We start from the raw sequence: 24,369 nt of genomic DNA on the forward strand, positions 1-24,369 counted from the left end.
CCTAAAAGTGAAAATAAAAGTGCTACCGGAGGCTAACCTCATTCACTAACAAAGACCTGCTAGCTAAACTACACTGCCCGCTTACAAGAGTAGAGTAGGTTTTTCAGTGCTTTCACATCCTTCTCGCTCTTGATGGCATTCATTTTCGACTGGTAATGCTGCAGAAACAGGTGGGTATGTTGTTTCAACATTTCTTCAAGCTCCCCGTGCAAGATTGGACTATTCAAAGTGAAGAAGCGGATCAGGTAGTTCAGCTCCTGTACATACATGTAGAAGAACTTATTCTTCGCAGTACCGTACATGATTCCCAGATCCCTGTGGACAAGCAGGTACTCGTAGAACTTTACGTACTGAACCTTCACGTCGTCCAAGTAACCATTCAGACACGCGTACAGAGACACAATTGCATTCATGAAATACGAGGGTTGTTTCTGGTTGAACAGCGCGACGAATCGGGCACCGCGGATCATGGGGATCGTTTGTACCTGCTGGCCGCCCACCGAGTCGGCGGCGAGCTTGCGGTACTCCGCAAGAATCCCCTTCAGCTTTCCGGCAACTCCTTTCATCGCCGCGTTCTGCGCGGAGGAGCCCACACGTGACACAGATAAACCGATGTTCACTGCAGGACGCTGGCCACCAGTAAACAGTTTCGTATCGAGGTAGATTTGACCGTCAGTAATGGAAATTACATTCGTCACAATATACGCAGTCACGTCGTTAGACAGCGTCTCCACAATGGGAAGCGCTGTCACGGAGCCACCACCCTTTCCAGGGGAAAGCATAGCCGCGCGTTCCAGGAGCCGTGAATGCAGGTAGAAGACATCACCCGGATATGCCTCACGGCCCGGTGGACGACGAAGGAGCAGCGAAATCTGACGGTATGCGACAGCCTGTTTAGAGAGATCATCATACACGCAGAGACAGTGGCGACCACGGTTCATGAAGTACTCGCCCATCGTGACGCCAGCGTACGGAGCCAGGTACTGGAGACCAGCAGGTTCTGCAGCCGTGGCAGCCATTACAGTTGTGTACCGCAGTGCACCGTATGACTGCAGAAGGCGATGAATGCGCGCGACGTTCGAGCACCGTTGCCCAATCGAGACGTAAATGGAAATGACCGCATTCTTGGATAAAATCTGTTGGTTGATACGCACCTGGTTGATAATGGTCGAGACAGCGATGGAGGTCTTGCCCGTCTGGCGGTCGCCCACAATTAATTCACGTTGACCACGGCCAATCGGAATCATGGTGTCGACAGCTTTGAAACCGGTTAACAGATTATAGTTCACAGGCGAGCGGGACACGATATTGGGTGCACCAGTGTCTACTTTACCCAACGTGCTGTCCAGCAGGCGGCGACTGCGGGTAACGAGCCCCACCGGAACCTCGTGGCCGAGTGGGTTCACGACCTTCCCCAGCACACCGGCTCCCACAGGAATGTGCAGTAGCTGACCTGTTGCCATTACCTTCTGACCAGACTGCACTTCCGTTATATTGTCCATCAGAATGATACCGATACGGCCATCTTTCTCCAGGTTGAATACCAATCCAGCGGCAAATGTTGTGGGGCTCACCTGAATCTGAATGATGGTGTTGTACGCCACACCGGGATTCCCAGGCGCGGGGATTAGAGTGGCAATGGTGCCATCGATCGAGTGAACATAGCCAATCATCTCAGTTGTTTTAAAGAATGACTTCTGAGCAGAAGATGTGCTGCTTGTGGTGCTGGCACCTGCCGGTGCCGTTGCTGCGCTCGCTAGGGGGCAGGCCAGGGCACAGCGTGACGCCAACCCGGAGGCAAACTTGGAACCAAAGCGACGCATACTTTGTGCAGGTGGTGTTGCTTAGATGACTTGGGACCCTAGGAAAAGTGTTAGAAATGAAAATATTATTTTAAAAATGATTTTGGTAGACATATATCGGCAATACGAGGTGTGTGCATGCTGCCGTTGCAGTTGTAGGCCCATGTTCATATGGGTTTGTATTTTAATACAGCGTGTACGATACGTCATACTTTTTTCTCTAACTTTCGGCTCCATTTTGTTCTGTAAATATGTTTTTCAATGCCTTGCATCAATTTACACAAACCGTAAGCCTTTGTATTATTGCTTCCAAAACTTTTACCCCCACCACACAACAGGGCAGCAGTCACCACAAACGCTAAGAAATGCGTGTTCCCGTAATGTTTGGTCCATCAAGCATCAATTTACAAAACACCACGTCTGTGGTTTGGCTGCCAGTTTGCTTCAATTTCTTGAGCGAATGGAGAGCCGGGCTCCAGTGGAGGGAAAACGGAACGACGTCCCACTACGGTACACAGAAGAAATAGAAACAAACATTTCGTGATTGCACGGAGATAAAGAACGACGTCCTTTGTCTCCGTTGCAGCTAAGGAAAGCCGCCCCCCTCTTATGTACGACAGCTCACCGGAGAGCCTTCTCCAACGGTAAGGAAGGAGTGCCCTTTGATATGACCAGTACTCACGCCAAACACTTGCACAGAGATCCTCACCCGAGCGGTAATGCTCTTCAACATGACGCTTTAACGGCTCATTCATGCGATCGATCCTCTTGCTCATGGATGTCGCGAGTGCGGTAAGTGGTCTTGTAAGAGCTTTTCGTGACATTATGCTGGTCGTGTGGTTATGCTGTTATGTGCGTGTTCCTTCTGTGTCACAGCGACACCAAAGGTTAGGTGAAGTACCTCGGAACGAATGTCGTAGTAGCAAATAGAATCAAGTAACCTTCAAGTCCCTGAAATTGTTCAGGATAGTAATACAACAACTATAACAAAAAAAGAAAGGAACAAATCCGTTTGCCAAGGGATGTCAACAGAACACCTCCAACGCCAGCAACAGTAAAGCAGATTGAAGGGGACTGGGAAGATGCTAAGGATCAATTGGAGATGAGGGGGAAGACCGGAGAGCCGCACGGGCGTAGTCCCTGCCCCGCATCTTAGAGAAACAAAACATGTGGCAACGCTTGCACATTGTTGATAGGTATGAGCATTGGCATCCCGGAAAGTCTCAAACATAAGATGATGAGAAAGGGGAGGAGTGAAAAGAAATTTGAAAAGTGCCTGTGTAGGCTCACATCTACACCAAGGTAAAGTGGCGGATCACGGTTCTTGAGACGGCCATCAACTCAGCACAACTTACGCGAATAGGCACGAGGGGGAAAGGCTTAAAAGAGAACATCCTCCTCCTCTCCCACCGCAAACCGAGGGAATTAATTACCACAAATGCGATTCCGCTCCCATCCCTACAGAGAACGAGTTTTCTCACCCCCGCTCGCGCGCACGCAGGCAAAATAAGCAAACAACTTCATGGTGTGCTGCCGCAAACCACCTGCCGTGATCACAATCATGCTTCGCCTCCGCCCCCCCCCCCCCCAACGGTGACATGTCCCTGTCAGAGCGACGAACAAACAAGTAAACGATACACTTGAAAATTATCCATAGGGAGTGGTATTGACAATCCGGAAATTTGTCGACTGGTGCTACGCCGCGTCGCAAACTTGACAAACTGCTCTCATCCACACCTGCAGCTCATCGATCTGGTTTACGTGAATGCGGCTTTCCACAATACAAGTACAATGCCGGAAGGACTTTTCGTAGTAGCTGACAATGCGAAAAAGTTCGTGTGCAACCGAAAAGGGAGAGGACCGAGAGGGACAAGTTCGAGAAAGGAAAAACCGACCTACGCCCAATCAATAACTTTCACGGCCAGAGGGACGGCGTCACCAGCACGCGGTCGTTACACATGTATAGAAATGTTCCTTTGCGTCACTCATAATATGTCTGGACCATCAATAACAGTGGGACTGTATCCAATTACCCCCACAACAGGTACAATAGAATGAGTAGGTGCCACAAGCAGTGCTTAACAGTTAGAAGGTTTGTATTCATACCACTGAACAAGTGAATAGGCGCCCCGATGTTCACTTCCCCCCCGTGGTTCTCATGAGCCTTTCGCGGGAACGGAGAAGCGAATGCCAGGGACAACACCTCCTCCTCCTACGGAGGGAGAAAAAAGTTTGTACCGGAGCAGCACTGAGAACGAATACCCTTTGGAAAACTTGTCACCGCCCCTGCTGCTCAAAGGGCGCGTCATTTCTGATAGACCGAACGCAACAATACATGTAAATGTCTTCACATGGACTCTTCAACCTCGCCTTTATGTCCTATTTGTTGCAAGTGTGTCCCGCACATCGGGGTGTCATCTTCTGACGCCTGAAACCGAGGATGCCCACCACCTCAACCTACGTAAACCAGGGGAAGGACGGGCGTAGATGCAGCTAGCATTTCAGCTTCCTTTCCCCATGTAAGCATGTCATGCACTTCCGCCCCCTAATGTCGCCACCTTTTCTTCCAACAAAATCACACATACATACACAGTGTTTGATGTGTTACCTTTCTAGAGATGCCACGGTGAGAGTGAAGGCGAGGAGGAGCAGGAACATAATTCAGTGCTGGACGAAAAGGGGGATGTCCACCAGACGCACCGCTCACTACGTGTAGTGTGTATGTACTTAAATACGCTTAAGTTACTTAATGTTAAATAGCGCGCCGTCAGTCCTGAGCTGCAAGAAGGAAGCGCCTCCACAGCTCATCGTCGTTGGGCCCGTCACCGGGTTCGGTAGAAATCGATGAGGGCTCGTGCAGATCCTTCTTACGTAACCCCTTCTTCTTTGTGGGCTCCTGTCGCAACGCAAAGGTAGCAACTGTTGTATTAGGGTCTGGGGGTTTCCCGCTAAACTTGGGTTCAACTCGTTTCGTCGCATCGCCTTGCACTCCTTCTGCAGGCCGTTCCTCCTCATCCTCACTGCAGTATGGCTCATCTTTGTGATCCATCACACCATCAACTATGTTGAATGAACTGTAATGTTCAATTACCTTCATATGCTTTGCCTCAGACAACCCCATTGTGTCGCGATAGTGCTTGTTTGATTCAAATGGGGGTGCACTAAACCATGGGATGCGTCCACGTTGCCAGTCGTATAGAACCATGCGTGCTGCTGCCTCTGTATCCGGCTCTCCTCCCGTTACGAGTTTGCCACGAAGTTTCGCCAACTTCTCAAGAAAGTCGTTTACGTCCCGCCAACTCGAAATGCCGTACGTCGCAGCAATGTCTTTCGGTTTCACGATGTCGAGGACTGTATTCACCACATCTGTTTTATCAGCGTTCCCCAGGCGCTCCACTCGAACTACACCCTTAAGTACAGCTTGCACATCGTTGTTTGTCTCGCGGTCGTAAACCACCCCTGGGCAATCAATCAAAAAGATATTCCTTGTTAGCGCAACGTACTGCCATACCTTTGTTTCCCCCGGAATTGGCGCAACCTTGCATACAGACTTGCGCCGCAGTGTATTGATCAATGAACTCTTCCCAACGTTCGGGTACCCGATAATACCCACAGATATTGGTGTTTTAGTGCGACTGCTCCCCCGGTGGGTGACATTCTGCAGCTTTGAAAACTGCCGTAGAAGCGATATCACACTTCCTTTCCCAAAGGGATGGTTTACACTCGCATGGAAAGCGACCGTAGGATAGTCCTTACTCAGAACCTGAAGCCATCGGGCAGTGGCCCACAAAGGAATGAGGTCGCATTTGTTCAAAATGAAGACGAAGTGCTTATATTTCTTTTCTTTTCGCATGTAATCCTCGAGGTACGCACTGCGCGTTCCCAAAGGGTCGCGGGCATCCAAGACGTACAGCACGACGTCTGAGCTGTCAATGACCTTATAAAGTTCGTTCCAAATACGGTTTGATTGTCCCTTGCGCAAGAGACCTTGGTTCTTTGAACGATCGAGGCGCTCAGTCTCTGATTTTTTCACGAGATCACGATCCGTCCCTTTCTTGTGAGTAAGATACTCAGTGTTTTTCGACTCTGCTTTCCTCGCAAAATCTTCCATATCAACAGTGTCTAACCGAATTCGCTTTCGATTAGATTTGTCACCGAAGGTCTTTTCCCACTCCATTAGCTGCCTGACACTGCCTTCCTCCTTTTCGGTCATTGTGAGAAGACTGAGGGGAAGTTTCGATTGCTTAATGACAACACTGTACGGGTCTCTGTATTTAGCACCCATTTCTGTCCTAAACTTTTGCAGTGCCTCCTGCCCAATAACTCTTGTGTTGCCAAACCAGCGGCGATCAGGTGCAACACGCACCATCTGCTGTTCAACACGATCCGACGCCTTTAAAACGCTCCCCTTCACAATGTGACCCTTTTCATCACGAACAATCTTGGAAGTGTACATTTTCAATCGCTTGATCGTCCGCTGGTCTCGCAAACTTGTTTTCGTGGGGTCCACACGGCGGTTAACATTCGTAGGTGCGAGGAGGCCTTTCCCGGCCTTTTTACCAGGCTTCCCCATTATCTACTCTACCTTCTCTGACAACTCTTTTAAAAGAAGTAATGGGTGAGGGGACTTATTAGACACATCAACCAAACGCCTTTGTATCACTCCGCTGAGGGACAATGCAGTATATTTGTCGTGCGCTGCCCAACAACGCAGCACGAAGGCTCATGCACTTTCCCCACGTATTATTGCACCGTCTGTTTAAAATTGGGGGATGATAAAATGAAAAAGAACACAGAGCTATTAAAGGTGTGGAGTGAAGGACCCACTTTACTTTTCTTTTTTGCTTTCTCATCTCCCCTTTCCTTGTTCATTTACCTCCTCACCGTTGGTTTGATAGCTTGGTCAAGCCACGTATATCGACATGCAGCTTCATCAAGATCACTTGGACCGATTTCTACGAAATCCTCGAGTCCCATTATCTTGTGCACAAGTTCTGTATCTTCCTCATTGCGAAGTTTGCAACTCAGACAAACACAAAGGAAATCGTGAAACCCCTTCATCTCATACTTTTCCGCCGCATTTATCGTTTGCAGATAATGCATGATGTTCAAGTCATTCATAAGGCGGGTAGTGAAAAATTCTCTCTCCCAGTCGTCCTTCAAAACATGCTGCACGTTACGATATATGCAGGGCCTAACTGTGCTGCTCACTGCAACCCCATCCATGCCGTACTTAAGTGTCCACTGGGCAAGGCTCTCGAGAACCGCTTCCGGATAATCAAATTCAATATCTTCCTCTTCGCTTGATTTCTCAATAAATTTTAGCCGGTTAAGGTGATCCTTTGATACCTCCGCGTACTTTCCGTCGCTACAGTGCACAACCGCGTAAAGGGACCTGTCAACATTTGCGGTGTTGTAAACGACACGAATGCCGTGTGTGGAAAAAACCATAACTTGATTTCGCCGCGGTGATATATATTTATATGTGTTAGTGGCTCAGTATCTTAGACAGAAATGTGAACAAACAAGCGACAAGAATGGGAGTACGCTAAAGTACATGTGTGTGTGTGTGGGGGGGGGGGAGGAGGTTTCGTCGTGGCCATATAACATGATAGTCCACGAAGAGCAATAATAATAATGACAACAACAGCACACCAGCAACTTTAATGAATAAAAAAATATTGATATTATCACACGGAGCCCTCTTCCAGAATACTAAATTAACACAGCTCACCGCCACGAAAGCAACATAATTAGTTTTCAATAATATTTCAAAAAAAAAAAAGTAAAAAAGAACGACAAAGGACGGTAAAATAATTGCAGTCGTGTCCAATTCGATAAACTCAGTAAAACGGACGCTGGAAACCGTCAGTCATCGGGGAAAGGTTCATCCTTACGTTCAAATTCGCACATGCGTCGTGATAAATACCGACGACGAAACACAAACAATGGCCCAACAAACAGGAAAACAGCTCCCAAAGCATAAGGGGGCACATACACATATTACCACAAGGTGGCGACGGCATGAACTGACCAAGTTTTACCCCTGCTAAAAAAATCAACTTCTTACACGAGCGGCTGCCACAATAAAGAAGGAGAGCGGCCAGCGAACTCATCCGCTCCACAAACAAACTAGATCAGAGACCATCATAATAATGCCAGTAAAGAAAGCAATGCAACAAACCCCACGGCAATGACGGAAAGGAAAGTATAAACTGTCGGGCATTAAAAAAAAAAAAGAGGATGGAACGCAGTGGAACCTGCGCCGTAACAACGGGACACGTCCATAATCAAAGCAATGCAAACAATAAACAAAGGGATAAACGTGTAGACGGAAATAAAATTAGTTCCACTTAGCAGATTTGGGGCATTACCATTGCACTCAGTGATCTCACCGATCTTTCCACATGAAGCATAAGCCTCACCCCAAACCCACCCGACACCATGACAAAACGTAAGCGAATCAACCTCTTTGTGTGGTTTGGAGGCAAGCGCGGTGTGCTAAGTAACAAAGCCTGGGTGCGAACATCTTTCTACCCATCTCCCCACTAAACGACAGGGAAGTCTGTAGAGAGGTTAACACACAAAAAGGTCTGCTGCTTGCAGATGCACATCTGTGGAGAACACAGTTGCATGTGTCGTTTGTCCATAGATAGCTAAGGTACGAATACAGTAACATAAAAACGATATGGTGCAAAGCGTTCCTCTGCACTGCATACATCCCCTGCCTTTCCATGGATTCAACAGAGGCTTCCCCCGGGGTGCGGCAAGTCTCAGGTTGTGTCCACCCCGTGTGCGTATCAGGCGTGCGTCTGCTTCCGTTGAAGCATTACGCATCTTGCACGCACCATCGACCGCCTGGCAGCGATCGGCTACAGCCTCGTAAAGTCTTCCATAGCTTCTTGACTGGGCTGCTCCGGCTACCCTGTCAGCAGCCCGTCGCCGACGTGCCTGCTTTTAGCCCACTTTACATCACAACCGGAGGACGCCCTATACCCGTTGCGGGACCCTTCACGTGCTTCGGGTTGCTGTGCACAGCCGAGGCCCGCGCGAAGAATTATTTCCCGCGAGCTGTGTACTTATGCCGTCGCTTCCCGCATTTGCTTCTTTCTCCTGTTCTACTCCGGGGCATTACCCGCGCACACCGCTTGGGTGCCATAGCTGGGTCCTGTCTTCACGCAGCACCGTCACCAAACCGGTGGCGTAACTGCACCGTCAACGTTCGCACACATTTAACGTATTCTTTATATTCTATCTAGCTCCATCCCGCCCCACGTGGAGTCGCGGAGCCACTTTCTCATTTAGACCCCCCCCCCCCCCCCCACACACACACATCTAAACTCACTTCATGCTGAACTGAGTCTCCGAGTCGCCCAACCAACCTTTCCCACTCTTCCCTTTAGCAATAACTGGCCACACAGCCGGACTTTTGCATGCATATCTGTCCTCACCGACCGCGGCATCGGGGGCGTCTGTCAGTCCGGGTCCCCTCACAAACCTGCATCTCCGTGGGCTCAGCTTCCGATCGGTCGCGGCGCCCCAGACAACAGGGTCCGTGATGCGGAAGCCGCAACACGAACTCCCATCACTTCCATTAAGGAACGCAAGCTAAGTGACTTTGCTGAAAGAGGCTTTCCCGCTCCAGACGTCGGTGAAGCCTTTCGAGTTAACGTGGCGTCCGGCTCCGTTATCCCTTTGAGGGTGAGGCCAGGCGTCGGCATGCATCCTGGTTTGTGAGGGCTGGGGAGGGCGAGAGGCCGTCGGGGAACGTGCGGGTGGCAAAGCCGTTGGTTCTCCAACGCGAAAAAGGGTCGTCCGTTTGGGTCCCTGAACACACTGGGCCGCCCCCACTGGTATCCGCTGTGCGATGCCGATATTGAGCCGGTGTGTCAAACGAATCCCTACTTGTGTTTTACGTGGGTCACAAGGGAACTTTGGTGTGTGTGCGTGTGGTTCTCCCAGCCGAAAAGAATCGCGTTAGCGAGGCGTCCCCATGCGAAGAAATGCAGTATCCACATCTCCCCGGGGACACCTCCGCACAGACGAAACGGAACACAAAATAATACAAGGATGCCGGCAGATTGGGGAACCGTGGTGTTTCGAGAAAAAAATGCACCTTCGAGGGATCACAGAAGTGTGCAGAACAGCAAAAGTTTTTCTCTGGGGAATGAAAGAGCAGCAACCAAACCAACATTCGGAGAGGAACGGAAAGCCGCGCTTGCGTCCACATCTTACTGGAGACAACCTGCAAGACCACTCGCTGAAAGGAAGCGTGCAAGAAACAACCTAAGGATATGCAGAAAGGTAATCAAATGCCAATGCGACAGGGGCGGGGACTTGAACACCCCGCAGATCACGCGGAGCACGGTTTTGGAATAGGGTTTGCAGGGTATGAGGGATAAACGTTGCGGGCGATTGGAGGAATAGTGGTCACTTATAGGGCGAGGGATTCACAATGCGAGTGAAGCAATTCCCCCAGCTGTTGGAGGAGCTAGAACAAGTGGGTGGGAAGACAGTTTAAACACTAAACCCCTTGAAGAGCTGGAGAAGAATATACAGAAGGCACTGGCCGAGGCGCAGAGTAGAACACGATACATATTCCGATAGTACGATAACTTGTGCGTTCATATTCAGGGAAACACCCAACACACTAGGAATAAACACCAGGAGATGGTTGCAATGAAAGTAGGTATAGATGATGAAGCGCTCCTGGTAGCAAAGGCGTCTCTGAACATCCTCCAAATCCCCCGCTGCACGACAGAATGTACGGGACAAAGTGCCGTCGCTAAGCATATGCAGCGCGAGAAAGAACAGAAAATGAAAAACAAGACAGCGCATCACTCTGGGGATAGAGCGCTAGAAATCTTCATAGAATTTGTTGGAATTGTTAAGTCCTGAAAGCACCGCGTAAAGAACATGATGCAGGGAACGCTTTGGAAGGCGAATTGCCATCTCACAGACACCCAACTCGTTTCCTATGCAAATTTTTCGGGCCAAAGTATTTAGGGCAAAGAAAAAAAAAGGAAACGCCGCATCCTCTTCCCGACGAATGCACGAATCCAGAGAGGGAGTGGGAGTCAAACGCCTCTGTTTTGCCAAGTTTATTCCTCCTTCACCTCACGATATGCCTGCGTATGGGGTGCGGCAGTGTCGCTGCAATGGATTGGCAGGTGCCGAACGCAACCTTGCGTCTTGGCCCCCGGGTGCCATCTGCAGGACGGTAAAGGCACCGCTTCCACAGACCTTGGCTGCTGCCGCGTGTGGTTGCTATGAGCGCTGTTCCGGCAATCGCCCTCTTCAGGTGGAAAGGGCGTCAGCCTGCAGATTTCCTCCATACGGAATGAAAGACGCCGACGACACTTACACGAGAACGACCTTGTCGGTGGAGGTCACGATTCCCGAAGGTTTTACCAGGTGTTTTCCTTCCAACCTGCCGCTACCTCAGTTGCGGGTGTTTCCAACGTCGGCAGACGCGCCTTTGTGAAAGACACGGGCTAGAAACCGGCGAAAAGTTATGGGGTTTGGAGAAAGAGCCAGTGAATGGTTGACGGAAGTTCCACGGATGTATTCCGGCTCAATCGCATTCCCCACAGTTACGACATTGAGGCGCCAGCGGGTCAAGCGGGTACCTGGAGAAAATGGCAGCAGAGAGGTCATCGAGACCGCACACCCGAGTAGGCACCCACCTGCAGTTCTTTAAGTACACCACAAGGCCTTCATATACGAGCAGCAGGGGCAGCGGCGAAAGGGGAAATCTGTCACAGCCGTCGCCATGGAATCAGCGTCACATACTTCGCAAACTAATGAGGGAACCCGCCAATGCACGGACAAAAAGCATGACTTCCGTTAACAGCGGGAAATGCAAGCAGCCGCTGCTCGCAACGCCCCTTCAGATTACTACGGAGGAGGGCTTTAAGAACAGAAGAAGGGGGAAAAAAAAACAGGTTTGGGGATGCGAGTGACACCAATGAAAGGTGTTAACGTGTCTAGAAACCGCGGTGCTTCAAAAATCGGTTGTTGTTTGAATGTAGTGCAAAGCGATATAAGGCAATGGTAGATCTAGCGATAGCCAAAAAACAGCGGCAGCTGCAAATTAATAAAACCCTGATATGGAGGTTCCGTTTTGGATGTAAGGAAGAATTACTGAAATTAAATGTACTCATAACCAGATTTATACAAAAAAAATATGAAGAGGTAGGTTAAATGGTAACACCAACGAAAAATAAAAAAAGACCAAACAATGCACTACAAAGTGAGAAAAACATCGTTTACGCTTACCGTACAGAAGGCAATTTCACGGCCCTTAAGAATAAAAAAAAACCTAACACACTAGGGTTAACATCTTAGAAAAACATCACGCCGCATACACCTGACAGAAGGTTGTTTACTTTGCGCGATAGCAAGCAAGAACCTACTAAATCGTATGGGTGAAGGGGTGTGTTGAAATCCAACTCCCCCCCCAGCTACATTCAGCAAGCGACGTAACTGCAACAAGTAAAGATGCATATCTTGCGCCGAACCAATTGGGATGTATACTGCCAATGGGCTTAAGGAAACTCTTCACATTAAAAGTAAAATACCTACGAAACATACCATACATCTTTCACAACATCCCATGGCCTTATAAGCCTTAGAAGCCACGATCTATCTGTGATTAACTTCTTTTGATCCTAATCTAAAAATCACCCAGCTCCCCCACGTGATTGGAAATGATAAGCACCGACCCACTTGACAGGGTGCTCGATGAGTGCTCGCTCTCGACGACAGCGTGGTAATCCACAACGTGCCCAACCTTCATTGCAATGCGACGCACAACCTCCTCACAGTAGCTGTCGTCCCACGCGGATGCACTTTTCTTGGGCAACGGCACCCGCCAACGTTCGCAGAAAGGCATCAAAGTTCCCTGGCGTTGCGCTTGTGTGAAGACGCCCATCAGTGACTGCAAAGAAACCGCAATCGCCTGCGCAGTCTCACTTAACTCGGCGAGTGTTGAGCTGTAATCACTCGTGGAGGCTGCCGTGCCCTCTCCAAAGATATCAAGCACATCCAGCACCCGGTCCAGGCGCAGCTCGGCGAATGAGCGACCGGGCACGGCATTCAGCTGGTACACTTCCACAGGCTCTGACACACCACGTAGCGGCACACCACCTAACGGCGTCACGTCAAATTGGCTCCGTTCTTCAGTACTCAGTGAATGGTACGTCTCACACGTCATCAGCACCTGACCACCGTTACCAACACTCTCTGTCCTTGCTGCCGTGTTCGCCGTCTGCCCATAGTAGTCGTAACCCTTCGTCACTTCATCGTAGCGGATGTCGCACAATCCAGTATGAATCCCTACACGTACACGCAACCCATTCCACAGTTGCCGATAAACCTCAGGGTCCAGGCGCGCAGTTGGCGGCTTGTACTTTCCATCACCCTCCTCCGCGTGCCGCTCCTCAAACTCACGGTAAAATTCGTCGAACACTGTCGTGCCCCAGTCATGATGCAAGAAACGCCGCTGGAGTTCCTGTGCGAGGTGGACGGCGGCGAATGGACTTTTACATGCAATCATAAAAGAGTCTCCAACAGTTTTCACTTCGTAGCAGTCATAATTCTCGATCAGTGAGCGAACCATACTGTGATGTGTCGCAACGGCATCGGGCATCAGCTCAGGTTGTGTCGCCCACTGTGCAGTACTGCTCTCGATGTCAGTGAATATTAATGTCACGGGGTCTGCCAATTCTTTTGGGGCGTTGTCGTTATCACGCTTGTTGCGCATAATGCAGCACAGAAAAACGGTAAGGCCTACTGCCAGTATCAGCACAAGCAAACCGGCACCAACCACACCAGCAAGTTGTGCGGGGGTGAGGGCATTGTTGTTAGGGACGGTGTACACCATCGAAGGTGACATCGGATCTTGCAGCACTGGTTCATCCGACCGTAGCGCTCGTGCCATTGACCACACACTAATATCCGTTGCACCGAAGTTTGACAAACTCTCTTCCGCAGTGGCCACACCCTCAGCGTCTTTGTAAGCGCCATATTGCATATCGTCGACAGTAATAAAAGTTTCGTTGAAAAAGAGGCCGGACAACAGGTCAGACGTCGCTAAGTCCATGCGCTGAAGGTTTCTCTGCATCAGTCTACCCGTGGCGAAACCCAGCAGCGACAGCGGCGTCCACTTTTCCACCTCACGTACCGCCTCGTGGAACCGTCGCACAGTCTCCGATGTCGTGTTGACATCTGCCCAGTGCGGTAAACTCGTTGCGAACAAAAGGTGCTTGGCGCCATCACTATTGTTGAAGGCTTGCACAAACTCATTGTACAGCAGTGCAATGTCAGAGAACTGGACAAGTACGCGCGCCTTGGTGTGGATACGTAGGTGCTCTTCAATTACCACAATGTCATCAACAGCGAGTCCAATGATAAAAGTGCTACCACTTTTCGGAAGATGCTCTCCAACAGAGTCCCCTGGAGTCAATACAACGGTAGAGCTGAGGTTCAAGCCAAATGTGAACAGTGTTTTCTTCAACACATTTTTGACCATCGGCGCCTGCTCACACCTAATAATGCAACTGACAGCACCAACGTGAATGTTGGAGAGGTAATTGACAAGCACGTATAGTTGCTGCTCTAGTGTCGGGGACAAGTGGATCACATTCCTGCTGAAACTGTTCAGATGAGGGGTTGGCGTTATAGGGTCAATGAATGTTAAGTCCCTCAGTCCCAGTGTTGCTTCCGTCACGACACCAAATATAGCACTCACCGCACGATTCTGCCGCTGTGCATCGACATCCCCAGGAGCATTCTGCATATCTGTGGCAATCTTCTGAAGGAAAAATCTGTTCATATCACCAACTCTTCCAGTTGAGGCTACCGCAGATGCACCCTTGTTAAACTGATCGGTTGCCCTTTCCAGCTCCGGGTGGTCCTCAACGCTAACGAGCACGCCACTGAGCGGCGGCTGCAGGATTGCGGGGTCACTATTACACTCCAGCGGGGATTGCACAGTGTAGCCACCAAGAACTGGCCGTAGTCGGTAATCCTCAGCGACCTCCTTCATGTACACCTTCCTCCCACCATGGTTGCAGTGACAGATAGCCCCACTCCCGACAGCCCTCTCGCTGCACTCACCTCCAAAATCACCGATCACGATGTCATCAATCACGTAACGGCGTTGCTCGTACAGCGACTCAAGGAAGGCTGTGCCGTTGTTCATCCAGCCATGACTACGCAGTGCCCGCGCCAATACCTCCCCAGCAATCCAGCCATTAACCATCAGCTCCCCATCCGCGTCATTCTTTAGAAAGTGATCTGCATCATTGAAGCCACTCCACTCCTTGTATTCAGTCAAATAGTTCCTCATTTCAGTTTGAAAGCGCTTGATCGCTGCGAAGAAGCCGTCTACGGCAAGCGGGTTAGTGCCTGTCTGAATGACACGACGTGGAACAAACGGAGCATTCGCTTCTTCTAATGCCTCCTTCCATACTGATGCGATTGACTTCTGCATTAGTGAGGGAGCTAGGAGGAACGCATCCGCGGTACGCGGGTCAGCCACAAGCTTCTTGATAAACTTCTCGGTTTCTTCTTTCATGGTGGTGAGGAGAATGACAGCCTGTGGACGGTTCGCCGCGAATTCTTTCCATGCCGCCTCAAACTCCGCCGCTGAAATGCCCTGGTCGCCTTCATGGCTCTGAACAGTGAATGCACAACACGGTTCATATCCCAAGCGTGACAAAAAAAAAACAGCCTTCTCATATGTCGCACTACCCCCCATCGAACCCTCAAGATACATAAAGCCCAACCGGAGGACACGCAGGTAATTCACAGCATAGCGGATGAGGGCTATGAGTTCACCAGTCAGCTCCGGTCGAAGGAAATAAAGATTGGGGCGGTATGCCTCAAAACCAGCAGCGCCAGTCATAGGGGCGAAGCCGACAAGAGTGTGTTCCTCCAGCGTATCATACGAAGAAGAAGTGCTTTCCTCGCCCATGGGACCCAGCACAACCAGAAGGTTATTGTCATCTTCCAGGCCTCTTAAGTATTCCTTCAAGTACTCGTGTGCGGGGGTGTTGTAGGATGGGGGCCGTACCACCGAAACATCGACACCAGGGGCCATCACCCAACCTCGCGCGGCCAGGGATGCGTTAAAACCGGCATTGACAGCGTTAATATACTCCACAGGCCAGTTTTTACTGTACAACAGGGACAGAACCGTCACGGTTACTTGTACACCCCCGGCTTCCCTCGTCGGCGGCGATGCGGCACATGCTGACAGTAAAAACAACAGCAAGGCTGGTGCTTTCATGGCGGAAGGATTTATCCAGTTGCAGTCACCAGGGAACTGTTTCCCGGATCAGGAGACTTTGATATATATATATATATATATGTGTGTGTCGTTGCAGTGTCTTGTAGCGGTAACCCCGTCAACGCGCGGTGGCAGCTAAAGGGGGTTGTATAGCTCGAAACTGTTATGGCCTAAAAGACAGAGAGGAAAACAAACTGTTAATAGTAATTTATGACAGGAGGTAGTGAGAGTCATGCAACGCGACAGGGCTTTCTGGACTGCAATAGCTGTGCTCAAACATGTGGGGCCCGTCGCGACGAAGGGTGTACACGTATAGAAAACTGTACAGAAGCAAAGAAATACTAAACATCCCCAGCATCATTTCAGGTCGGGCCCCGAGGGAGAGGGCAGACGACTGACATAAACTCCCTCTTCACGTCACGCGAAGCACGTCGACAGGCAAGTGTTTCGGGGTTTACTAAGGACGCATGCCTCCTCCTTCATGTAGTGAGGGAGTTTGGGCAACCACTTCCAATGCACACAACATTTATATAACCACGGCGATGCACGTGATAGTTGCTTCCCAACGACAGTAAACTTCGTGTGTAGGAAAGGAAAGTAAAAAATGTGAAAAACTACCATCTAGCAGAAACTCCCTTGAAACATAGAAGTATCGAATAAAACAGTATTTACTCACCGCTGACGTAGCATCAGTACACCGTTGGCAATCAGCTCAACTGCACGAGCTTTACAGCCTTCACACGAACTACCAAGTAGCATTTCCTACAAGCATGTCCCCCCTCTTCCATAAACTACTACTAAGCTAAACACACCGCGTCCTCATAGGTATTATACCTAAAGAATTTGGCATGTGCGAAAAAGTGTTCACACGCAGTGGTCAGCTTTGTCTACTGGTGGTGTCAATCAACATAGCTGGTGATGTGTTTTTCAATGTCTTCAGCGTGCTTTACGAACTGGGTAATATGCTTCAAACGTAACCTCTGCACGCCTACGCGTGACATGACTAGAACAAAGTGTGCTCCTTTGCATCAAAAAAAACAAAAATAATAATAATAATCACTTCCATCCACCCACCTTTGTGATATGTACAGGGTATGAAAACGGCGCCCCTGACACACAAATCGCACTTCAACTCTCTGAACAAAAAACACAGCCCTACACCGAAACTCATCAGTTAACATCACTTCGGTAAGCTGATGGCGAGTATTATCTGTCTGAATAGAAGGTTGGACTTCAAATACGGTACGTTTGTCTGGGCACAAACCTGTCTCATCTCCCAAAAAATCCACAGAATATGCCATGGGGCAAGCAGCGGTGTGCCAACGGAAAGCAAAGCATGAAAATAAAAGGTGACGTAAAGGCAACTACCGCACGGCAAACATGTGGCATATAATCTGGTACCTGAGTGACTCTCCGTGCTGTTAAATCAGAGGGTATATGTGCAGTGACTGTGACACCATCTGTCCACACTAATGACAAGGGCAAAAAATATGGCACCCTCCGCGCAACAACAGGACAGTGCTCCCACAGACTCACTTCTCGCAGAGCAGACTCACTTATAGTACAAATGAAAGGCGGTAAACGCCACCTTTCCCGCACATTTTTTTGTGCATCCTGTTCATAGCACAACTAACCCCTAACTTTTGATTGTGAGCCGTCAATACCACTGGGTCACCCGTGCCAGAATGTCCACACCGCCGTCCTCATCCCGAACGTCGGTGAAGGTAAGAATATATCGCCTGAAGGTCCACACTTACTAGAGGGGGATGAAGCTACTCCCTCATCGCTTAGATGAAGCTGCGTCGTAGAACTGGCAAGTTCCGTGTCCCCACCGTTTCGTGTGTGCACGATCCGCACCACTTTGCTTCAACATCGTTCTTTCTGCCACACAATAACTTGTAAAGTAACGTTGTGTACTCTCGCGAATACGAAAACAGTAAACGTACAAGGTCCGTTAAGATTACAAAAATGCCTCGCCACTTCGCCGCCCCTTCCCATTCCAACGTGAACCGCGTACCTGATGGCGCACTGGGGTGTAAAGAAAGCAGACGTGCACTCCAAACCTTTTCAGTTTCGTCGGCGATGTAAGGGCACTTTCCGTTCACATCGCTACGCATCACATTGTTAACATTTCAACCTCACCTAGCAACGATGGCATTGTATAACCGATGAATGCCAAAAGCACAAATTAAGGGGCGAGTGGTTGCACTCTTCACAGCATCCCCAGACAGACAATGAGGGAAGGATATGCTGGAATCTCTGGCATTACCAGCTTTGTCTGTCATGGCAGTTACGTGTTTACTTCACCGCCACGCAACCCGACGTACAGATGGTGAAGTTCGATAACAAGCGCTACGACGATGATGCTGTCACGACCAGATGCGGCTCCGGATCCTTTCCACGTGTTCAGTGTGTATGGCTTAACTACCTTTAAGAAACCCGAGCCAGCTATTTATTAGAGCCCGTCCTCATAAATTATAATACCTTCGGATCCAACCACCAAAGCCTCTTCCTCTTGTCCAATCGTGAACCGTAACGAACAAATACACATCCACCAAACGTGGTACATCATATCCTGGATAGCAGGTGCTACCTTCATACGACGCGTACTGCTTCACTAAACGTTTTGCAACTCTGTGCGCTACTACCTCGCCGACGTTGTCCCCGTTACGAATCCGGAAGCTAACACAAGACACTAACCTTTGTGCATCCATTTCCCTTCCCGTTTCCATTGGGGTGTTTACCGTTCCTGTCTCAATATACGCTGGAATTATTTTTGTTATGCACATTACGAGCTTTTCGAGTAGCTGATAAGTTGTCGTCCGTATCACACTCTTCAAAGTTGCGCCGCTCTCTCACAACGCATCCAAGCTCCTCATATACGTGCGCAAAGGGGCGTGAAGAGGCTGAATCAAACCACACGGGAGTCGCTTTCCAAAGTGCAATTTGTCTCTTTCAAAAAACCACAACACGGATGTCGCAACTGTGGTTCCCCTTGTGTTTTTTTTACCTTATTTGTTCTTTTTAGCCGTTCAAATGCTGCCCTTTCCCCCAGTTTTCTATCTTTATCATGAGGTTAGTTGCCGAGTCGTTCCATTATTATATAGTGTAGTGCCTTGAGGACATTATTGGGCCCATGTGTCGAATCGTTCGTGGCGTTGACGTCGTTTCCTGGCGGACAAGCAGGCATCATTGGCAGTGTTGTCAGGTGTGATCTAGGGGAAATTGTCCGTGTTAACTCTGGAACACTGTCTGCGTTTCATGCCGTATGCCCCCCTTTCCACTGCTACGCACGTTGACCGACCGATCGATTCAATGTCCCATGTTCACAGCTGACCAAATATTTTTTCCTTTCCCTCTGAAGAAGTCACCACCGGGAGTGGGGTGCAACCCATGGGTTCACAACGGCATGACTTAGTTTCTTAATCACTCTCAAACGTTTTCCCTCCTCACTTCTCTTCCACCCTTTCGGAGCTGCAATGATTCCCATCTTCCACGCCGAGGTTTGTTGTGGCATCAGGTTACCTCCGTCGGGTTTCTTCAGTTCATCGTTTTCCTGATCTCACGGCGCAACAACAGTAGCTGAAACGTTGGCATTGTTATTCTTCTGGTTGATTCTGCGGTATATATCCACACGGGTTGTGCAATCCCCCCTTTAATCTTGGAGGACCCGTTTTTTAAAAAGCCAATGAAAGGGATGAAAAGTTGGTGAGCACTGCCATTCTTATCCCTCTTTTGAGATCGCTTTTCCACAATCAGTAAGCGCTACGAATCTGCTTTTCACCTATGTACTCCTTATCCCATGGCTGGGTATGTAGTACTGTTTCACATCCTTAGAGTGTTGGAACAGTAAGGCCACAACTTCCAGCAAGCAAGGCGATGTCAATGACTCATCCGTCTAAATTGGGGAGTTGATTTTCTCTAGTTTTTACCTGTCCCGATATTCATTTGCGCTTTTCACCAATGAGGTCATCCGCTTTAGTTACCAACAACCTTCCTGAAGAGCAAGAAATACTAACGATGATCAGACAGTACCCGACAGCCTCAGAAAAATAAGCGGGCGCAGATGCGACCTGCAACCTGTGTCCAGATATGAGCCAGTGGGATACTATCCGGGAGTACCCCGTGACACTTAGGCTTAGTGCAACAACTGGGTCCTCCGTCACCGCGCTCCTTCTCATCGGCTAGAAACCCGCGCCAATACCACACACAAAGACAACGAAGTTTTCGTGTGTACTCCCCTTGTGGGGCTACGTTTTTCCCTTTCAGAATTCCTGTCGTAGTCTTGATCATGTCGACCCGATTTCCTCATCGGAAGCAGTGCTCATGTGTTCAGAACGGTAGATCTCAGTACACAAGAAGGTATGCTCACAGGCAGATTGAGCGAATGATTGATCCTCGTCAACCCAGAGGAGAGGGAGGAATGAACATTGTCGTTTTACCAGTCCGTTGCCCACACGATGTATAATTGTTCATCTGTGCCACTGCCGAATCCTGGGACGCATGCTGACGCTTAGCCCCCTTTCTCCCCCATGAGGGGACCCGCCCATGCTCTGCTGGGGATGCGGCGGCAACCTTCAAAAGCTAATGTTGAAGAGTGATTCTTACGCAGTTAGCTACTGAAGTAATACTGGAAGCAGGTGTCCACAGCCTACGACACGTCCCGCTTCTACGTTGTGTGAGTCACAGCTGCTTCCATAATTGGCCTTGTGATGTGGGACGGCTGTCGGTAGGATAATAATAATAGTAATGTCCCAGCAAAGTGGGACGATGACCAAACATATGGATCAACTTCCGTTACCGCAACGGGGACTATTGCATCACCGGATGAACAATAACGGCGGTGACGGTCAACCTATAAAATCTGCGCAAGCGGGCGATCTAACCGTAACCTACAAATGGCGATCCAATGCCACGTTTCTCGAACGGGTCACCATCCGAGCACCTACCGCACAATCAGGTGGCAAAAAATGTCACCCAATCACACTCGCTAATTCGGAGCGACTACCTCCAAAACATGTCGGACTCACGCAGTGATGCAATCCATTCAGAAAAAAAAAATCATCGCCCCCCCCCCTTAAGTAACATGGCTTTTTGACCGCAGTAGCCACTGTGCTTTCGCACCCTTCGCCGAGGTGCTTGCACATACTACGGGCAAGCGGCAGCAAAACCCTTGGCGTATTCGCGTGTATTGCTTCCGCCCACAGTGTACACAAGGAAAAAATATAGAATGAGTGGCAAAACAGTGAGTTAAGATGCAATGCAGCTAGGAGGAAAGCTCATTTTCTCGAACGCCAACACACCAAGGTGTCCGGAAGGAACGTCTGTGAACCTTCACTTTCACGCGGTATACGGGGTTGATCCGCGCTAGAATAAAAACGTTAAAATTCAGCGCCATCTCGACGACACGTCGGTACGAATGAGCCTGCACACGACTCAGTCGCGCATCGGAAATCAAATATTAGTAGGAACCACGTCCCGCCGTCTTTGGAAGACGAGTGTTAATATAAAAAGTGTCAACGCACACAAAGAAATTACGGACAAAAGATAAACATATTCCAATATACCCCCGTCACTGTATCTCGATCTTACTGAAGAAACATGGTCACCAAACGTAAAAAACACACCGTCATGTGACTGCCTGCCAGCCCCCGCAGCGACTCTTGAAGACACAGGAAGCGGCGTCGTCGGGTTGGCTGCACGGATCACCTCCCTGTTGGTGAACACCAACTGTAGTTCCCCTTCGCTCAACCTTCGGTTGTACAGGAGCACACTGTGTACAGTTATGGATGTGTGATCCGAGAGATCAGAGGACGCTGGGGTTCCAACGAAAAAGTGCCTAATGTTTAGAAGGTCGACACGATCGGACTCACTAACATTAATTGCAGCAACCGCTAGTTTGCCGTCAACGTATGCAACAACCAAACCATCTTGCAATGCTAGTGCAATCTGGTGAGTCTCTTCCAAATTTGACGGCACCGGAGAACCTTCGCTGCATTTTTCTCCGTACATCAGAGTCCATCTCGTATTTTCAATCGAAAGAATAAAGAGTTTATTAGCATTCTTTTCTCCATTCACAAAACCAATTAATGGAGTGTCCCTTTGAGGCACCGCGCCAAACTGCACCGTCGCCACAATTGTGAAATGGGTGTTGGCAAAGTAGTACCGTTGGTCTTGCCCTTGCTCACTAACCGGCCACACTACACTGCTTCCACTGGTACCACCTAATACGACGCCACGTTTGTTGTCCACAGCTCCACTGACACTTGCATTTACACACTTGTACACGTCAGGCCACACATGTCCAACTGCGGGTCCGGTAAGCAACCCGGCAAGATCACCAACTGGTATCCCCTTACAAGGTCTCGTTCCTCCAACCGATGAAAGACAGTCACCCACCAACAGAGCATCCTGTGCCTTCCATAACAACACGACCCGTTTAATCATCTTCATCTCATCCACAAGACGTGCAAGGTAAATAGTGAAAACCTCTTCGATTTTCTGCTCATATAGGCAGTAAAGTTTGCCATCGCTCGTGTATAGTAAGGAGCTGTATGGACTGTTGTCGTCACCTTGAGATATCTGTCCGACAAGGAATACACGAGTGCCGTCCGTTAACCATAACTGGAGATGGTCACGCGAGAAACTCCCCTTCTCATTTTTTGGCTGAGAAATTAGCATGACATCCATGCCCTCCACAGTTATGGAAATAGCACTTCCTGAACTACCAGGCTGGTTACGAAGCGGCGAGTTGCCTATCACTCGGGAAAGAGTACTGATGGATTCCTTCAACGTATTCCCTAGGTCACTCGTTTCAAACACCCTGCGGTAACCTACATATTCGGCCGTTCTGGCATTCACTAACAACCTGTCTTTCCACCAAACCACGGAAGATTCAGTTGAACCGACCGGTGTTTCTCCCGCACCGAAGTGCCATGTTTTGCCATCATCAGTTGAGTACAAAAGTTTTCCTACAACATGGTTCCATGTATTCTTGACTTGGACAGAAAATACAATGGCGCCGTCTGGCGTTACGGCAGCGTTCCCTACGCCACCAAGAAACTGGGATGGGGGGTGCCCACCTGGTGAGGGCACCGTTGCTAAGAGAAACTTCAGGTTCTGGGGAGCCTCAAATGTAATGCTCGCAGTTACATTACCATCTTTTTCCTCTTTGATGACAGTACCCTTGTACATGAGTATATCCCAGTCTTCGCCGTAATGCTGCCACGTCCAATACTTACTGGAAGTGTTGTACCTTCCCACGAGAACGAATATATTGTTTCCTTTGACGGCGACTGTGGGATCTACAACTCGGGAAAAATTAGTGTTAACACGACTGTTCTCAATGATGACTTTAGTCTTCCAAGTATCCCCACCATCAGCACTGTACTTGGCAACTGTCTCAGTGAAGGTGAAATCAGCAGATGAAATGTACCGTACGTCGGCGATGCCCACCAACACACCACTGACTTCAACAAACGAAGGGACACGGAAAGAGTGAACGTTGCGCATCCATTGCGTTCCATTCTTCTCCCTAAATGGAACTTTCGTCCTCGGCACCAGCGTGTATCCTTTCTTCCTCTGAGAAAGCCACTCCTTCCTGCAAACTTCTCCCTTAGCTTCTTTAGCAACCGAGTCCATGCACCACGCCCACCATTCATAGCCGGCGTTCCACTCGGGGGAGGTTTTCCAACTGCCCTTTTCCCATTCACTCTTCCTCACCCACCGGCCACCTTCCAGAAACACCTCACGCGTCGTCTTCTCATAGATCTTGGAGGACACGATGCCGCAGCAAAATGACAAAACAGATAGTATCACCACTGTGCACGGTAAAAACGGATATGCTAACATGGAAAATGGGCTCGTCAGGCTTAGGGTGCCCATGCGCACCTGCAGGCGTTCCATATACTTTCTGCAAGCGTCCTCGCACCTAGCGAATACACCGCTCACAAGGTATAGTATAAGAGTACGCTTTCTAACACGTAAAATTCATGTCGTAAGGTGAAGTAATCGAGGTTGAAATAAAACACACTCATTAACGCAATGGATTAGGCACAAAAATACAAATGCCAGCGGGAACGTCACGAAGACCACTGCAAAAGTTGAACCCATGCGTTACGCTTGGTGGTCGGGCTGGTCGAAGAGACATAAACGAACTGCTGTTACACCACCAACTCCGTAAATTGTTTGATTGACGTAGAATATTAGTGATAAGAATGTATTCGCAGCGGCCTTATATGGGGGCAAAAAATAACCGTAGGGTCACTTCCTAAC

At 49.3% G+C, this 24,369-nt stretch overlaps 6 protein-coding genes across 6 annotated transcripts, besides 2 other annotated features; all 6 read right to left on the minus strand.

The window, feature by feature from the left end:
- Window positions 1-24,369: part of a sequence feature (sequence corresponds to BAC RPCI93-30D13) that runs on past both edges of the window.
- Tb927.7.7430 (ATP synthase alpha chain, mitochondrial precursor) lies at window positions 69-1,823 on the minus strand (the record flags this gene model as incomplete). Its single annotated transcript, XM_841270.1, has 1 exon — window positions 69-1,823. The coding sequence occupies one exon, from the start codon at window positions 1,821-1,823 to the stop codon at window positions 69-71; it is 1,755 nt and encodes a 584-aa protein (XP_846363.1).
- Tb927.7.7440 (hypothetical protein, conserved) lies at window positions 2,207-2,626 on the minus strand (the record flags this gene model as incomplete). The annotated part of the gene is made up of 1 exon (XM_841271.1): window positions 2,207-2,626. One exon carries the CDS (start codon window positions 2,624-2,626, stop codon window positions 2,207-2,209), a length of 420 nt encoding a protein of 139 aa, XP_846364.1.
- Window positions 4,570-6,375, minus strand: Tb927.7.7450 (GTP-binding protein, putative; the record flags this gene model as incomplete). Its single annotated transcript, XM_841272.1, has 1 exon — window positions 4,570-6,375. The coding sequence occupies one exon, from the start codon at window positions 6,373-6,375 to the stop codon at window positions 4,570-4,572; it is 1,806 nt and encodes a 601-aa protein (XP_846365.1).
- On the minus strand, window positions 6,675-7,253 carry Tb927.7.7460 (hypothetical protein, conserved; the record flags this gene model as incomplete). The annotated part of the gene is made up of 1 exon (XM_841273.1): window positions 6,675-7,253. One exon carries the CDS (start codon window positions 7,251-7,253, stop codon window positions 6,675-6,677), a length of 579 nt encoding a protein of 192 aa, XP_846366.1.
- Window positions 12,478-16,095, minus strand: Tb927.7.7470 (receptor-type adenylate cyclase GRESAG 4, putative; the record flags this gene model as incomplete). Its single annotated transcript, XM_841274.1, has 1 exon — window positions 12,478-16,095. One exon carries the CDS (start codon window positions 16,093-16,095, stop codon window positions 12,478-12,480), a length of 3,618 nt encoding a protein of 1,205 aa, XP_846367.1.
- Window positions 16,157-16,176: a microsatellite.
- On the minus strand, window positions 21,550-24,000 carry Tb927.7.7480 (trans-sialidase, putative; the record flags this gene model as incomplete). The annotated part of the gene is made up of 1 exon (XM_841275.1): window positions 21,550-24,000. One exon carries the CDS (start codon window positions 23,998-24,000, stop codon window positions 21,550-21,552), a length of 2,451 nt encoding a protein of 816 aa, XP_846368.1.

The sequence above is a fragment of the Trypanosoma brucei genome, chromosome 7 (assembly GCF_000002445.2).
Source record: "Trypanosoma brucei brucei TREU927 chromosome 7, complete sequence".
Taxonomy (NCBI): Eukaryota; Euglenozoa; class Kinetoplastea; order Trypanosomatida; family Trypanosomatidae; genus Trypanosoma; species Trypanosoma brucei.